Source organism: Salmo trutta, chromosome 4 (assembly GCF_901001165.1).
Source record: "Salmo trutta chromosome 4, fSalTru1.1, whole genome shotgun sequence".
NCBI lineage: Eukaryota > Metazoa > Chordata > Actinopteri > Salmoniformes > Salmonidae > Salmo > Salmo trutta.
The window spans coordinates 50,409,181-50,427,979 of NC_042960.1; the positions used below are offsets into that span (position 1 = coordinate 50,409,181).

General features: G+C 44.1%; 1 protein-coding gene across 1 annotated transcript in view; it reads right to left on the reverse strand.

The window, feature by feature from the left end:
• Nucleotides 1–12,249, reverse strand: part of LOC115192525 (glypican-1-like) — a 70,647-nt gene extending 58,398 nt beyond the window's left edge. The window contains exon 1 of the mRNA XM_029751139.1: nt 11,616–12,249. Within this exon, the coding sequence (XP_029606999.1) occupies nt 11,616–11,772 (157 nt within the window). The 5' untranslated portion in view covers nt 11,773–12,249. The remainder of the gene's footprint in view (nt 1–11,615) is intronic.
• Between the last annotated feature and the right edge of the window lie 6,550 nt (nt 12,250–18,799).

Consider the following 18,799-nt stretch of genomic DNA (forward strand, 5'->3'; position numbering starts at 1 on the left):
CAGGTGAGCTCAGGTTATAATTCACCTGCATGGGACAGTGCTCTCACAGGCATCCATCCAGCTGGCGAACCAACTGCACGGCACAGATATTTTTAAAAGCAGCGAGAAACAACAACAGTGCGATAAGGTTTTCTATGCGCTGCTGCACAGTGTGAATGGTTGAGTGAGTAGCTGATCTCGGATGGGTGTTCTTCTGCTAGAGACGATGGATAGCATTGATTTCCTCCCAGACACATGGAAGATCCTCCACCATACCAAGGAAACACTACTTTATGTGTGCTGAAAGTGTACACAGACGCTGCTCTAGGACTGCTCACTTCTTTGTTAGGAATGTATCAATGACAGTATCTATACTGAAAAAATAATTAATTAATATTAAAAAAGAAACGTCCTCTCACTGTCAACTGCATTTATTTTCAGAAAACTTAACATGTGTAAATATTTGTATGAACATAACAAGATTCAACAACTGAGACATAAACTGAACAAGTTACACAGACATGTGACTAACAGAAATGGAATAATGTGTCCCTGAACAAAGAGGCGGTCAAAATCAAAAGTAACAGTCAGTATCTGGTGTGGCCACCAGCTGCATTAAGTACTGCAGTGCATCTCCTCATGGACTGTATCAGATTTTCCAGTTCTTGCTGTGAGATGTTACCCCACTCTTCCACCAAGGCATCTGCAAGTTCCCGGACATTTCTGGGGGGAATGGTCCTAGCCCTCACCCTCTGATCCAACAGGTCCCAGACGTGCTCAATGGGATTGAGATCCAGGCTCTTCGCTGGCCATGGCAGAACACTGACATTCTTGTCTTGCAGGAAATCCCGCACAGAACGAGCAGTATTGCTGGTGGGTCATGTCAGGATGAGTCTGCAGGAAGGGTACCACATGAGGGAGGAGGATGTCTTCCCTGTAACGCACAGCATTGAGATTGCCTGCAATGACAACACGCTCAGTCCGATGATGCTGTGACACCGCCAGAGCACAGGCCTCGGTGTAACGCTCATTCCTTCGACGATAAACGCAAATCTGATCATTACCCCTGGTGTGACCAAACCGCAACTCGTCAGTGAAGAGCAGTTTTTGCCAGTCCTGTCTGGTCCAGCGACGGTGGGTTTATGTCCATAGGCGACGTTGTTGCCGGTAATGTCTGGTGAGGACCTGCCTTACAACAGGCCTACAAGCCATCAGTCCAGCCTCTCTCAGCCTATTATGGACAGTCTGAGCACTGATGGAGGGATTGTGCATTCCTGGTGTAACTCGGGCAGTTGTTGTTGCCATCCTGTACCTGTCCCGCTGATGTGATGTTCGGATGTACCGATCCTGTGCAGGTGTTGTTACACGTGGTCTGCCACTGCGAGGATGATCAGCTGTCAGTCCTGTAGCGCTGTCTTAGGCGTCTCACAGTACGGACATTGCAATTTATTGGCCTGGCCACATCTGCAGTCCTCATGCCTCCTTGCAGATTTCCTAAGGCACGTTCACACAGATGAGCAGGGACCCTGGGCATCTTTCTTTTGGTGTTTTCAGAGTCAGTAGAAAGGCCTCTTTAGTGTCCTAAGTTTTCATAACTGTGACCTTAATTGCCTACCGTCTGTAAGCTGTTAGTGTCTGTAAGCTGTTAGTGTCTTAACGACCCTTTACATTGAAGATCTGTGAAGTTATTTGGATTTTTACGAATTATCTTTGAAAGACAGGGTCCTGAAAAAGGGACGTTTATTTTTTTGCTGAGTTTATAAACACAACATGTAAAGTGTTGTTCCCATGTTTAATGAGCTAAAATAAAATATCTCAGAAATGTTCCATACTCACAAAAAGCTTATTTCTCTAAAATGTTTTGCACAAATTTGATTACATCCCTGTTAGTGAGCATTTCTCCTTTGCCAGGATAATCCATTCACATGACAGGTGCGGCATATCAAGAAGCTGAGTAAACAGCATGATCATTACACAGGTGCACCTTGTGTTGGGGGCAATAAAAAGCAATACATTGTGCAGTTGTCACACAACACAATGCCACAGACATCTCAAGTTTTGAGGGAGCGTGCAATTGGCATGCTGACTGCTGAAATGTCCATGAGAGCTGTTGCCAGATGATTGAATGTTCATTTTTCTACCATAAGCCACCTCCAACATAGTTTTAGAGAATTTGGCAGTACGTACAACCGGCCTCACAACCACAGACCACGTGTATGACATTGTGTGGGCAAGCGGTTTGCTGATGTCAACATTGTGAACAGAGTGCCCTATGGTGGCAGTGGGGTTATGGTATGGGCAGGCATACACTACGGACAACGAAAACAATTGCATTTCATCGCAATGTGAATGCACAGAAATACTGTGACAAGACACTGAGAACCATTTTGAGGCCCATTTGTTTTAAAGGTATCTGTGACCAACAGAGGTACATCTGTACTCCCAGTCATGTGAAATCCATAGATTAGGGCCTAAGGAATTTATTTCAATTCACTGATTTCCTTCTATGAACTGTAACTCAGTAAAACCTATGAAATTCTTGCATGTTGCATTAATATTTGTGTTCAGTAAAGCTGTAATCGTAGTGTTATTCCCTAAAAGTGTGAATACGATGCTCTTTCAGATTGTTTTCCTTATAGTATCTTGTATCAGGTTTTGTTATTTTGTTCTGAATAAATATTATTTCCATGTGAAGGTGGGGAGTGATCCTGTTTAAGTCAGTTCAATGGAACGTTAGAGTTGGGAAAGCCTAGACCACGGATGTCAAACATCGACCCCAAAATTGGTGGATAGAGGACTATTTTTTGCTAATTTTGACGATTAGGAAATATTATACATTTTCAGTGCAGCCCTCTGGAACTCGTTGAGGACAAATGTGATTCCCGGGGCAAAATGAGTTTGCCACCCCTGGCCTAGACTAAGGCCCTATATTTAAACCCTCAATGACAATTTCAGAAACGTGAAAGGGCACTCACTTTCTCAGTATACAGACACACAGGGAGAAAAGCTGCAGAAAAACTGCAGACCAAAGGAAAATATCAATGCTCTAGAGGGGAGAGGAGGGTGTGTTAAAGAGAGTGAAACTGTTGACTTCAATAAAGAAGAGTGTGCAAGAGAGTAAAGAGGAGACAAAAACAAAGTCAACCATTGGACACATTAGTTTCCATAGATCTTCTACTTATCACTGTAATATTTCTCCTGGCTGTGTCTGGAGTGTTAGGCAACTGAGAAACTCAAAAGACATCCCGAGTGTTGGAGGAGAATGTTTCATTAAGGGTAATTTGCCAAACGAAACCCATTAACATTCAGCGCAAGGCGTTCAGCTCTCTCATGTTTCTCACAGTGGATGTGAAGGCAGGCAGTGGCTCTGGGAGCATTGTGATGAGTAGAGTGTGCCATCATGGCACTGACAGAGTACAAGATAACGATCGCCCTGTCGAACCCTGTCACTTCCTTCCCCTTCAGATCACTTCCCCAGGCTTCACTCTCAGTGCTAAGCTAATTGGGTGAGGAGGGGAAAACTCAAAATGAAAGAGCTGCGGTCAGGTTTCCCTGTAAATTATTCAAAAACTTTGCTAAATCTCAGTGCATCAATTGACTGTGATGAACACACACAGGGTAGGCCTACAGTGAATACTGATAAGCGGGCGAAGCCAAACAAGAGTAACTGTCAAACCTCAACTGAACCTAGAAGAACAAACGAAACCTGGCCTGAAGCCAAGCCAGCACCAGCTCATCAGCACGGACAACACAACACTCTTATAATGTTTATTTAACGCTCTGCACATAATGCATAGGAGTTGAGGACCAACTAATGGGAACCACAGATATGAGATGATTATGCGTTTATTATTTAATTTCTGGCCAGTAGTTATTCTCAGTAGCAGTGAAAAGCAGAGCCAGTATATTTCTATGTGGCTCAGGTGAAAAGCAGCTTTCATGGTTCCTCGTCAGAGAGAGATTCATTACCCAGCAGAGAGCTCAGGGGCCTGAGAAACTCCTCTCTTTATCACACCAGTGATTAAGTCTATTGATTTCTGCAGGGGAAAGTAGCTGCTCGGAGTCGGGGCCAGGCTACAAGGCTGATGTTGAGTCTCACTGTGTAGCAGTTGGGTAAGAGGGAACTCACATTGACTTGCTGAACACAGTGCTACTGTAACAAGAATAACTTTCAGATGTCTTCCTCAGTGAATGCAACTGAAGTAGATGAAAGTAAACAATGTAAAGGAACATCTAAAAACATGTGGGACTGTCCGACCCATTCATTATAATATCAGGGTTGTATCTGGAGTCTGACTTCAATGGTCGTCTGATTATTCATTGTGGTCTCTGGTAGGGAAGCAGCAATCTGAAGGCCCACGCTGCAACACTTCCATATTTTATGTAGTTTATTTAAGTGATCATGCCCGAGAAGCTGGTGTTTGGAGGATATATTAGCACGCGTGTTGTTAGGCCCGAGACAAATATATTGGGAAATATATCCTTCAAACACCAGCTTTGAGGACATTATCACTTTTATACAATGGGTTACCAACATATTCAAATAAAGATTGACATATTTTCATTAAAAACATTATTTTGATGAATTTATTCCTACTATTTCATCCTTCCACAAGATATAGTCCAGACATAAATCTATGGTTGCTATCCAAGCCAGCTGGTCGTTCGTTCTATCGGTTTGGTTGTTGAACACAGAGACGTGACCGAGTCGTTCAGTCTTTTTGTTTTGTGTCTAAGGACACGACCCAATCGTTCATTCCAAATGTTCCATTGCCATATTGGCTGGCAACGTTTTTATCCCGTGTTTGCTAGCTAGCCAACTACGGCTAACTTACCGGCATGTCAAACAGTGACGACAGAATAACAGTGAAGTAGCTGCATTTGTTTAAACTGTTTTCTAGTGACATTTATTTGGATACATCCATAACAATGATCTAATGGTGTGCGATTTCAGCTGGCATAGAAAATGTGCTCTCTTGTCAAACACTGTTGTTCAGAGGAGCTAGCCAACAACACAGCTAACACAATCACTTCAAACTGAAGATGGAAAGACTTCAAACTAGCTGCACTTTGTTTCCTTTTAACCTGTTTTCTATTGATAGAAATTATGCTAATTCATGATTTCGAGTGGTTGAGAAAAGCTACCTACCTGTCTGTCTTATCCCGACACGCTAATTACTATGGGACAGCTGGAGATCAAATTTGAATATTGAAACAATGTTGCAAATGTCGGAGAGACAGACAGCAAGGTTTATACAAATCTCCACTGTTGAAAACTAAATGTTAGTCTAAAAGAAATGTGAGATAATGTCTAGATGCTTTTTATAGTGGAGATCAACTTTAGAAATTGCCTGGCTGGGCTTATGGGAGAGTGGATTGCAAAGTCAGATAGAAAATAGGCATTTTAACATCATAGATTTAGCCTGTGGTAACTTATGAAATAGACACCAGCTGGAATGCGGTTTTAACCAATCAGCATTCAGGATTAGACCCAACCTTATGTTATTCATGTTTTAGGAGTTTGTTTTCACCTCACTGGCACAACACACAATATGCCCTAACGCAGGTGAGGTACGGAGAAATCCGGTCATGGAGTCATGAACCCACTCCCGTTCAACCCGATGTCTGTCATATGAGTACATGGGTGTGTCCACAGAAAATGAGATGGGCAATCCATGTTCATGAATGAAATACCCTCCCTGGGAGAGGTGTTACATTTCAGTAGGCTTTAAATAATAATTTGTTCTTAACTGACTTGTCTAGTTAAATAAAGGTTAAATAAAAAAAATTAAAAAATGCACGCACACAAACTGAGTGTATATACACTGAGTGTACAAAACCTGCAACTCAATATTAGGAAGGTCTTCTTAATGTTTTGTATACTCAGTGTATAGCTTCCACCTGAATGGAGGAAATAAAATCCTTTCTTTGTTAAGGATACCTTAGGAAATTAAACGGATTACATTATTGAAGTATCCATTGAATAGTGAACAATGAGGGACCATTGTCAGCTGGGTTTTGCTACAGTCATCACAGATGTTAGTAAGAATAAATACATAGATCAGGCAAAATTACACACAGCAAACTTAATTTACATTTTGCACAACATAGATCAGTATCTGCAGAACATATTTGCTTTTTATCCAGTCCACGGTCACATACAGGGAAGTAAGGTGTAAAGAAAATTAGCGATATAGAAGATATAAAGGATCTTTTCTCCTGGACGTTATGAAAAACTACAATCTTTATCACGACTTCCGCCGAGGTCGGTCCCTCTCCTGGTACAGGTGGCGTTCGGCGTTCGACGTCACCGGTCTTCTAGCCATCGCTGATCCATCTTTCATTTTCCATTGGTTTTGTCTTTATTTTCTGCACACCTGGTTTTCATTGTCCAATTACATGTTCATGTATTTAACCCTCTGTTTCCCTCATGTTTGTTGTGCGTGATTATTTCTATGTTCAGTTCGGTTCATGCTGTGCTGTGTTCACCCATGCGTAAATATTACCAGCTGGGAATATTATTGACAGATCATTTGCCCATAGTTTAGGGATCCCTATTGTTCCAGTGGATATGCCCTTCCCAGTTCACGCCCTAGATAGTCGACCATTGGGGTCGGGGCTAATTAGGGAGGCCACCGCTCCACTGGGCATGGTGACGCGAGAGGATCACAAGGAGAAAATCTGTTTTTTCCGTATTGATTCTCCTGCGTTTCCCGTGGTGCTGGGTATACCCTGGTTGGCCTGTCATGACCCCACTCTTTTGTGGCAACAGAGGGCCATCACGGGGTGGTCACGAGAGTGCTCGGGGAGGTGTTTAGGGGTTTCCATCCAATTTGGCAGAAGGCGACTCAATTACCACCCCATCGACGGGAGGATTGTGCGATTAAATCTCCTGGTAGACGCCGCACTTCCCAGGAGTCACGTGTATCCCCTGTCACAAGAGGAGATGACGGCAGCTATGGAAACATATGTCTCTGAATCCCTGGATCAGGGGTACATTCAGCCCTCCACTTCACCTGCCTCCTTAAGTTTCTTTTTTGTGAAGAAGAAGGATGGAGGTCTGAGGCCGTGTATTGACTATCGAGGCATCAACCAGATCACGGTGAGGTATAGTTACCCCCTACCTATCATAGCCAGTGCGATTGAGTCAATGCACGGGGCGCGCTTCTTCACAAAATTGGATCTCAGGAGCGCTGTGGAAGACGGCATTTAGTACCACCTCAGGGCACTATGAGTACCTCATCATGCTGTATGGGTTGATGAATGTTTTTCCAACAGCCCGTCTCCTTCCTAGGGTACCGCATTTCCAATTCAGGGGTGGAGATGGAGAGTGACCGCATTACAGCCGTGCATAATTGGCCGACTCCCACCACGGTAAAGGAAGTGCAGCATTTTCTAGGGTGTGCCAACTACTACCGGAGGTTTATCCGGGGCTTTGGTCAGGTAGCGGCTCCCATTACCTCACTGCTGAAGGGAGGACCGGTGCGTTTGCAGAGGGCTCTGTTTACCTGCTCTGCTCCCGTGCTGGCTCATCTGGATCCCTCTTTGGCGTTCATAGTGGAGGTGGACGCGTCCGAGGGATGAGATAGGACCCGTGCTCTGTCAGTGCTCGGGCACGCCACCAAAGCTCCGCCCCTGTGCCTTCTTTTCAAAGAAGCTCAGCCCGGCGGAGCGAAATTATGACGTGGGGAACCGGGAGTTGTTGGCTGTCGTCAAGGCTTTGAAGGCATGGAGACATTGGCTTGAGGGGGCTAAAGACCCTTTTCTCATCTAGACTGACCACCGCAATCTGGAGTACATCCGGGCGGTGAGGAGACTGAATCCTCGCCAGGCAAGGTGGGCCATGTTTTTTACCCGTTTTGTTTTCACCCTATCCCACAGACCAGGTTCCCAGAACGCGAAGGCAGACGCACTGTCCCGGATGTATGACACAAAGGAGCAGCCCATGGATCCCACTCCCATACTCCCGGCCTCGGACATCGAGCGGGCGTTATGTACAGAGCCCACTCCCCCCCCCCCAATGTCCAGCTGGGCGTCTGTACGTTCCGTCTGCTGTCCGCAACCGTTTGATCTATTGGGCCCATACATCACCCTCCTCTGGTCATCCGGGTATCGGTCAGACAGTATGCTGTCTTAGTGGGAAGTACTGGTGGTCCACTTTAGCTAAGGACATGAGGGTTTATGTCTCCTCCTGCTCGGTGTGCGCCCAGTGCAAGGCCCCTAGGCACTTGCCCAGAGAGAAGTTACAACCCTTACCCGTTCCACAACGGCCGTGGTCGCACCTGTCGGTGGATTTCCTAACGGATCTTCCTCCATCACAGGGTAACACCACGATCATTGTGGATCGGTTTTCTAATTCCTGTTGTCTCCTCCCTTTGCCCAGTCTCCCTACGGCCCTACAGACTGCGGAGGCCCTGTTTACACACGTCTTCCGGCACTACGGGGTGCCTGAGGACATAGTATCTGATCGAGGTCCCCAGTTCATGTCAAGGGTGTGGAGGGCGTTCATGGAACGTCTGGGGGTCTCGGTCAGCCTTACCGGGTTTTCACCCCGAGAGTAATGGGCAGGTGGAGAAAGTGAACCAGGATGTGGGTAGGTTTCTGCGGTCCTATTGCCAGGACCGGCCGGGGGAGTGGGCAGTGTTCGTGCCCTGGGCAGAGATGGCCCAGAACTCGCTCCGCCACTCCTACACTAACCTCTCCCCCTTCCAGTGCGTACTGGAGTACCAGCCGTTCATGGCGCCTTGGCATCAGAGCCAGATCGAGGCTCCTGCGGTGGATGACTGGTTTAGGCGCGCTGAGGAGACCTGGGACGCCGCTCATGTGCACCTTCAGCAGGCCGTGAGGCGCCAGAAAACCTGCGCAGATCGCCACCGTAGTGAGGCCCCGGTGTTCGCACCGGGGGACCGGGTCTGGCTCTCGACCCGAAACCGGCCCCTCCGCCTGCCCTGCCGGAAGCTGGGCCCACGGTTTGTGGGGCCATTCAAAGTCCTGAGGAGAATAAACGAGGTGTGTTCCAGGTTACAGCTTCCCCCCGATTATCGTATTAACCCCTTGTTCCATGTGTCTTTCCTCAGGCCGGTGGTGGCTGGTCCTCTCCAGGAGTCTGAGGTGCAGGAGGTTCCTCCGCCCCCTCTGGACATCGAGGGGGCCCCGGCGTATGCAGTTCGATCCATACTGGATTCGAGGCGTCGGGCGAGGGGCCTTCAGTACCTCGTGGAGTGGGAGGGGTATGGTCCGGAGGGGAGATGCTGTGTGCCGGTGGAGGACGTGTTGGACCCATCGATACTGTGGGAGTTCCACCGTCTCCATCCGGATCACCCTGCACCTCGCCCTCCGGGTCGCCCCCGAGGCCAGTGTTGGCGCGCTGCTGGAGCAGCGCATCAAGGGGGGGGTACTGTCACGACTTCCACCGAGGTCGGTCCCTCTCCTGGTACGGGCGGCGTTCGATGTCACCGGTCTTCTAGCCATCGCTGATCCATCTTTCATTTTCCATTGGTTTTGTCTTTATTTTCTGCACACCTGGTTTTCATTGTCCAATTACATGTTAATGTATTTAACCCTCTGTTTCCCCCATGTTTGTTGTGCGTGATTATTTCTATGTTCAGTTCGGTTCATGATGCCTGTTTTTTTCGACGGGTGCTGTGTTCACCCATGCGTAAATATTACCGTTGGTTTTTGGTCAAGTGTATTTGTTTCACCTTGTGCCTTTATTGTTTGAGTAAAGTACGTTGCTCACTCATTTTGCTCTCCTGCGCCTGACTTCATGCACCAGCTACACTCACCTTCTGACAATCTTTATCCAATCTTGAACTGCAACCAATGTTTTATTTTGCAGATTTAAAAAAAATGACAGACCTTGAATGATTCTCACTGGGAATATTCAATGTTTTCCCCTTGCTTAACAATATCATTGAGACTGAATGAAGTGACCTTCAAATTCCCTGTAGAGCCCACTGGCAATCCCCCTACAACCTTAGCTCTGTGTACATAATCCACAGTCAACAGGAGACTCAGAAACCCATTACAACTCCGCAATAATGCAAAGGTGTGTGTGTGTGTGTGTGTGTGTGTGTGTGTGTGTGTGTGTGTGTGTGTGTGTGTGTGTGAGTGTATGTGCACCCATATGCATGTGTATGTGCGTACTTATGCATGAGTTATGGATAATACAACAAAGAGTCCACTATAAAGGATGGATGCATCAAAGGCTGACATTGGCCACTAATCACTGTGACAGAACATGATGCATTGCATAGGGAACAGGCTAAAACAGATGCTGGATGAGAAAACTGTTATTTTGATGCATCTTCATCTCCGTGGCTGTTTTGATAACCCATCCTGAAATATTAACTGTTTACTACTCACTTAATGTCAGATTGAATGTCAGAATATAGATATAACATACATTTCAGTAATTTAGCATGCTGTGTTCAAGCCATGACATCACACCATGACACTATTCAATATGATTATGTGATGACATCATCTTTTCTGATGGACTGTTTGTTCAGATGAGGCGGTTAAGAGGGAGGCTTTGTCTAATAGAGAAGAGCACTGGGAACAGAAGTCCAAAGGTTAAAGGAACAGGCAGGACAATTAGGAGTGTACCTAAATACAATTAGCATACAAATGGTTAATAGTAAAACAAATACTGTATTGAATATTGAGCCTGAAATAGAATATATGTCCTACCATGCTTTGCCTCTTAGTTATACCATGCTTTCTTTTATCCACGTGACTGAAAACAAGTGATGCACTCGCAGGTAAAAGGCCACGTGTCAAACTCATTCTCCAGAGGGCCGAGCGTCTGGGGGTTTTCGCTCATCCCTTGTACTTGATTGATGAATTAAGGTCACTAATTGGTAAAGAACTCCCCTCACCTGGTTGTCTAGGTCTTAATTGAAAGGAAAAAACAAAAACATGCAGGCACTACGCCCTTCATGGAAATGAGTTTGACACCCCTGTAGTAGGCCTACTGATAATTATGTTTTTTTTATTATCTTTCTGTACACAAAAAGGTGCTATCTAGAACCTCAAATGCTTCTTCGGCTGTCCCATAGGAGAAACCTTTAAATAACTATTTTTGGTTCCAGGTAGAACCCTTTTGGTTCCAGGTAGAACCCTTTTGGTTCCAGGTAGAACCCTTTTTGTATAGGGTTCTACCTGGAACCCAGACGGATTCTACCTGAAACCCAAAAGGGTTCTACCTGGAACCCAAAAGGGTTCTACCTGGAACCCAAAAGAACCGAAAAGGGTTATCTTATGGGGACAGCCATATAACCTTTTTGGAAACCTTTTTTAAGAGTGTACCACATCTAAAAGTCATACGTTGATATCAGGCCCTGGCCTATGTGAAGACACCAGAGCACTTTGAGAAGCTATTTTCAAATGAAGTGTCCAACTTCGAGGCTTCATCAAGTTAGCTGCACATGGAGATTGTGCTAGTAGGCTGTCCGTAGATAAAGCAGCCTACAACAGCCGACCACTCACCTCCTTATTGCCCTCAATCGTGTCTTATGCTCACAATTTAAATGTTTTACACTGGAAACCAAAATGATAACATTTTATATAATTATTTAAATAAATAGTTGCTTGAAAAATATAATATTATGTCTAGAAAATGTGCCGTTACTTACCAGATATCTCTGTCTGTGGCACCCCGTTGAGAGTGAAGCCTTTACCGCTGTAGAACTGTCGGACATCCGAACAGCTCCGAGCTTTACTGCTCGCATTGTCCGCGGACAACGGGATAGCGGATAGACAAAGGAATAGGAGAGCCTGGAGAAAATCCATACTGACAACCAAATAGCAAGGTGTAGATCAAAGAGAACGAGGCAATTAAAATAAGTCCTACAAAGCCTCGTATGACATTCAACCGGTAGATAAAGCCTCCCTTGGCGGTGTATCTCGCTTTGGCGCGGAGGATACAGCTGGAAACACCAGCTGAGCAATCTGTCAGCGCTCCCCGGAGTCCTGTGACGACGCTGTGACTGTCAAGATGAGCAAGTCCTCGCAGTGATGAGTCTACTAGGCAGAACGGCTCTAAAAAAAATACGAAAATTAATTACTGTAATACTTGTTATCAAAATCCACCAATAAACGGAATAAAGGCTCTGCTACTGTCAGTGAACAGTCACAGTAGTCTTGGATGAAACTATGGAACAAGTGAACTCTACAAATATCGGAGATGTGTAAGGGAGAATAGCCCGAGTGTTGTGAGCTGAGCACGTAGCACAGCCGGTATAGGATTGGAATCGCGCTGGGATACTCACGCGGAGCTGCTGTTTTGGTGCCGCCCCGCGGAGAACAGAGGATGGCACCACCTGCAGGTCAGTGCGCTTCTGTTTCTTTTTTTTCTTTTTTTGTTGTTGTTTATTTTAAATACATTTTTATTCATAATACAAAATCAACAACTTCGAATGTGCAGCCCTTTAATATTACGATTTATCTTTCTTCCAGAGCCAATCAACATTTATTTGTTTGGTAAAAAAATAAGTGTATAATTCTAGAAAAATCACTCGAGATTTCGCGTTATGGACATGTGCTCAAATGCATTTACTGTTGGCTCTTGAAAGTCCACATCATCTCTAGGCTACTGGATGGGATAAAGATGTAGGCTCTTTATTTGTATACCCTGCAGTATAACTTTCATACAATGCAGGAAATGTAAAACTTGTATTTGAGGTTTAAAAAGGCCTCTGAAGTTTGTAATTTTCACTTTATAATTTCAGACTTTCCCGTACAAAAAATTGTATCAACCCCTACAAAAATGTCCATTCATTATAATCCACGTAGTAATTCAGATTTTCTGTTGCAGAATAATTATTTTCCTGTTGTAGCATACTGTCTCAAATCTAGATCCTACATGTGTACCATGACCACAATAGGACAATACTCTCTGTTCATCTGTTTGAGTTCCGTGCATAATAAAAAAATTACGCACAGGTGTGCACAAAACACAATGACAAAACTCACATAATTGCACCGAACGAAGTGTCTCCATTAATTCTCTACACACATTCCCATTGACATAGGCCTACTGTACTGTACACACTAATTTCCAAGCATATAATCCGATTGTCAGCCGTATCTCCCTGCATGGCACAAAGATGGCTACCGAAGCCTGAGAGGTGGGAGTTGGTGGGTGGGAGGTCTGACCAGCCACTAAGCTGTATGTGTGAAATGACAGTGTAAGTACATGTACAGGGAACACATTTAGTCTCTCACTAACCACACTGTAATCCCTGTTACAGTGAAGCCTGCCAGGGTGTGTACTGGATTAACGTGGTGTTGTCGTGGATTGGGACACAGCCCTTTGTGTATGTGTGTGTGTGTGTGTGTGTGTGTGTGTGTGTGTGTGTGTGTGTGTGTGTGTGGTCGGATGACAATTAGGGGGAAGAAAAAATAAATCTATTGAAGTTCCCTCTGAGGAGACCTGTGGTGCTCTCCATCCTGATTGCTTCAGGAAAGGCTATGGGAGAGTGAGAGGGAGAGTGTGTGTGTGTACGTGTGTGTGTGAATGCTTGGGTGTGCGTGTGAGGGTGCATGATTGCATGGTTGTGTGTATAGTCTGTATGCATGTGTGATAGAAGTGTGAAATTTATTCCTTAGGCCAACCTGGACTCAGGGAGAGATGTAACATAGTAAATGTAAATCCTTGACACTCCAATTAGAATGATGTATTACGTTTCTTATGGTATGTATTAATTTGTGGATGTCCAGGTTAGGGTTAGGCTTAACTAACATGCTAAGTAGTTGCAAAGTAGTTAAAAAGTGTTTAGTTGTTGCAAAGTTTCTAATTAGCTAAAATGCTAAATTTGTCCAGGATGAGATTCGAACATGCAACCTTTGGGTTGCTTGACGTTCGCGTTTAATGCCCACCTATCCATCCCGACCAACAACCTTAATTTCATTTTTGCCTTAAGTAACCTTCTGTCTTTTATATAACCATACCAAACACAACATACCTTACTAATTTGAGTGTCCCGGACAGTGTTACGTCTAGTCTATTACTCTGTTACACCCATCCAGGTTGCATAGCCCTACAAAGCGAGACAGTTAGAAGACAGAAAGGGCAAGGCACTGATATTTGTCAGTGAAAGGCTCTTGGCAGAGTTCCCTCCCTCGCTCTTCTCTCTCTCTCTCTCTCTCTCTCTCTGACTGAGAGTGGCAGCCACATTTTGAGTGTACCCATGCCAGGAGGTTGTTACTAGTTACTATAGCCACAAAAGGAAAATTGGCGAAATTAAAGAAATTCAAGATAACAAACATTTGCTTTTTGGTCTAATTAAAGCTCAGGGTTAGGCATAAGGTTAGCAGTGTGGTTAAGGTTACGGTTAAGGTTAGATTTAAAATCAGATTTTAAGAAGATAAATTATATAAATAGGCAAGGTTTAGCCATAATTATGACTTTGTGCCTGTGGTAAATACTGACGAACATGCCAGGAAGTAAAAGCAGGAAGTGTACCCTTCAATCTGCGCTGTGATTTGTTGAGTCAAATTAACTGACATTACAAAAATAAAATCTAAATATATTTTAGATTTGATATTCTTCAAAGTAGCCACCCTTTGCCTAGATGACAGCTTTGTACACTCTTGGTATTCTCTCAACCAGCTTCACCTGGAATGCTTTTCCAACAGTCTTGAAGGAGTTCCCATATATGTTGAACACTTTTGGCAGCTTTTCCTTCACTCTGCGGTCCAGCTAATTCAAACCATCTCAATTGGGTTGAGGTTGGGTGATTGTGGAGGCCAGGACTCCATCACTCTCCTTCTTGGTCAAATAGCCATTACACAGCCTGGAGGTGTGTTGGGTCATTGTCCTGTTGAAAAACAGATGATAGTCCCACTAAGCGCAAACCAGATGGGATGGCGTATCGCTGCAGAATGCTGCGGTAGCCATGCTGGTTAAGTGTGCCGTGGAATTCTAAAGTAATCACTGACAGTGTCACCAGCAAAGCACCCCCACGCCATCACACCTCCTCCTCCATAGTGGTTTCATTGAAGCAATTTGACCATGAAGGCCTGATTCACGTAGTCTCCTCTGAACAGTTAATGTTGAGATGTGTCTTTTACTTGAACTCTGTGAAGCATTTATTTGGGCTGCAATTTCTGAGGCTGGTAACTATAATGAACTTATCCTCTGAGCAGAGGTAACTCTGGGTCTTCTTTTCCTGTCGCGGCCCTCATGAGAGCCAGTTTCATAATAGCGCTTGATGGTTTTTGGGACTGCACTTGAAGAAAAGTTCAAAGTTCTTTAAATGTTCTGACTGATCTTCATGTCTTAAACTAATGATGGACTGTCATTTCTCTTTGCTTATTTGAGTTGTTCTTGCCATAATATGGACTTGGTATTTACCAAATAGGGATATCTTCTGTATACCACCCCTACCTTGTCACAACACAACTGATTGGCTCAAACGCATTAAGGAAAGAAATTCCACAAATTAACTTTTAACAAGGCACACCTGTTAATTGAAATGCATTCCAGGTGGCTTCCTCATGAAGCTGGTTGAGAGAATGCCAAGAGTGTGCAAAGCTGTCATCAAGGCAAAGGGTGGTAACTTTGCAGAATCTCAAATATAATATATATTTTGATTTGTTTAACACTTTGTTAGTTACTACATGATTCCATATGTGTTATTTCAGAGTTGTGATGTCTTCACTATTATTCTACAATATAAAAAATAGTAAAAATAAAGAAAAACCCTTGAATGAGTGTCTGTGTCCAAACTTTTGATTGGTACTGTATATTCGCTTGCATGAGTCACGTCAGATTGCATCATTTGAATGAACATCATACATTTCCTTGGCAATCCAGCATCAGTTGAAATAACATTCCAAAATACCATGGAAATGATTGCATCACAATACCAGGCAGCCATTGCGAGTGTACCCATACGTTTACCAGTCAAATTGACAGGGTTAGAGCTTCCAAGCCCGTTTTTATTCATTCTGTTTCTATGGGTTGATATATAGGAGGAAAGTGTAATTGTCGGATGTGGCAGGGCTTGCAGACTAAAACGGATTACAAAGGGAAAAGCCCAGTGACACAGAACTCCAAAACAAGCTGAATGCCTTTTATGCTCGCATCAAGGAAAACAACACGGAGTCCTGCTTGAAAGCAACTGTTGTTCCAGATGACTGTGTGATCTTGCTCTCCGTGGCCGATGTGAATAAAACTTCTAAACAGCTTAACACTTGCAAAGGCCAGACGGAATACCAGGGCACGTTCTCAGAGCATGTGCAGACCAGCTGGCAAGTGTCTTCTAAAGCTCATCCCCAAACTCGGCACCCTGGGACTGAACACCTCCCTCTGCAACTGGATCCTGGACTTCCTGATGGGTCAACTCCAGGTGGTGTTGGTAGACAACAACACCTCCGCCATGCTGACTCTCAACACGGGGGCCCCTCAGGGGTGCGTGCTTAGTCCCATCCTGTACACTATACAGTGAGTATACCAAACATTAAGAGCCCCCCCCCCTCCACCTTTTGCCCTCAGAACAGCCTCAGTTTGTTGGGGCATGGACTCTACAAGGTGTCAAAAGCGCTCCACAGGGATGCTGGCCCATGTTGACTCCAATACTTCCCACAGTTGTGCCAAGTTGGCTGGATGTCCTTTGGGTGGTGGACCATTCTTGATACACACGAAAAACTGTAGAGTGCGAAAAATCTAGTAGCGTTGCAGTTCTTGACACAAAACGTTGTGCCTGGCACCTTGTGGCACACGTACACAATCATTGTCTCAATTGTCTCAAGGGTTAAAAATCCTCCTTTAACCGGTTTCCTCACCTTCATCTACACTGATTGAAGTGGATTTAATAAGTGGCATCAATAAAGGATCATAGCTTTCACCTGCGTACACTTGGTCAGTCTATGTCATAGAAAGTGTAGGTGTTCTTAATGTTTTGTATTCTCAGTGTATATACACACTATACACACACTCACTCACACACACACACTGAGACTCTCTTGCAAAACCCACACACCTTCACATACACTACATACGCCCACACACACAACACACACACACACACATACCGACACAACACACGCACATACACACTTACACACACACGCATACACATACACACATGCGCCCACACACACAACACACACACACATACCGACACAACACACACACATACACACTTAACGCACACACACATACACACTTTTACACTCATAATTTGCTGTTGCTACTCTGTTCTTTATTTTACCGTAAATTCCGGACTATAAGCCGCAACTGTTTTCCCACGCTTTGAACCTTGCGGCTTAAACAATGACGTGGCTAATATATGGATTTTTCCCGCTTTCAAATTTTTTTCTCCAAAAAAACACATTCTGTGACGTGCTCAGTTTTTTGGCGGCATGAAGCTTTCATTAGACCAATGAAATTGCCGAACGGGTTAAGGTCAAACAACTTTTTTGTTTACTGTTTAGATTAAATCGAGCGCTCTCAAACTTCCCATCATTCTGATTACGGTAGTCATTTTGTCACCCTCATCATGGCAAAGACACGGAGAAATGCATATGATGCAGCTTTCAAGTTTAAGGCGATTGATCTGGCTGTTGGAAAAGGAAATAGAGCTGCTGCACGGGAGCTTGGTCTTAATGAGTCGATGATAAGACGTTGGAAACAGCAGCGGGAGGAATTGACTCAGTGCAAAAAGACAACTAAAGCTTACTGCTAATTTTTTATTTTTTGTTACAAGCCGTGTTTCGTTAAAGCCTATTTATTTTTGTTACAAGCCGTGTTTCGTTAAAGCCTGTGTAAAGTTCATTTGTTTCAATGTACCGGTAGGCACCTGCGGCTTATAGACATGTGCGGCTTATTTATGTTCAAAATAATATATATTTTTAAATTCAGTGGGTGCGGCTTATATTCAGGTGCACTTAATAGTCTGGAAATTACGGTACTCATATTATTATCTATCCTGATCCCTAGTCACTTTACCCTGCCCCTGCACATTGATCTGGTACTGGTACTCCCTGTATATAGCTCCACATTGATCTGGTACTGGTACTCCCTGTATATAGCTCCACATTGATCTGGTACTGGTACTCCCTGTATATAGCTCCACATTGATCTGGTACTGGTACTCCCTGTATAGAGCTCCACATTGATCTGGTACTGGTACTCCCTGTATAGAGCTCCACATTGATCTGGTACTGGTACTCCCTGTATGTAACTCCATTCTTGTGTATTTTATTACTCTTGTGTTACTATTACGTTTTTTTGTTTTTTTAACTCTGCATCGTTGGGAAGGGCTAGTAAGTAAGCATTTCACAAGAAAGTCTACACCCGTTGTATTCAGTGCATGTGACAAATACAATTACATTATTTTATTTGATTTTGATCAGCCCCATAGTCTCATTTCTGAGCTTAATGGACCAGAATAATCCAATCACTGCACATGCCTCACATGCATGGATCCATTCATTTATGCTGCATAACACCAAAAGTTGTTTTTCTCTGTTGTCAGCTTCTATTCATGATGCCGTTCAAGTTTTTTTTAAATTATCATGAGCAGACGTCCAGTGGGAAGGATGTCAAGTTTTTATTTATATTTGGTTGAGTTGAAGCAACAAAAAATTTCAATATGTCATTGGATTTAGGTTAAAAGTTGGGTTGATTCAACATCATCACATTGAATTTTTTTGTTGAAATGGCGTGGAAACAACATTGATTCAACATGTTTTTTGCAATGGGATATAGTGGTTAAGTGCATTGCAGCATTAACAAGCAGCTTTCAAACCAAAAGCAAAAGGAACTCAGATTCATTTCACACATTCTGCTGCACAGAGTGTACTATTCCGT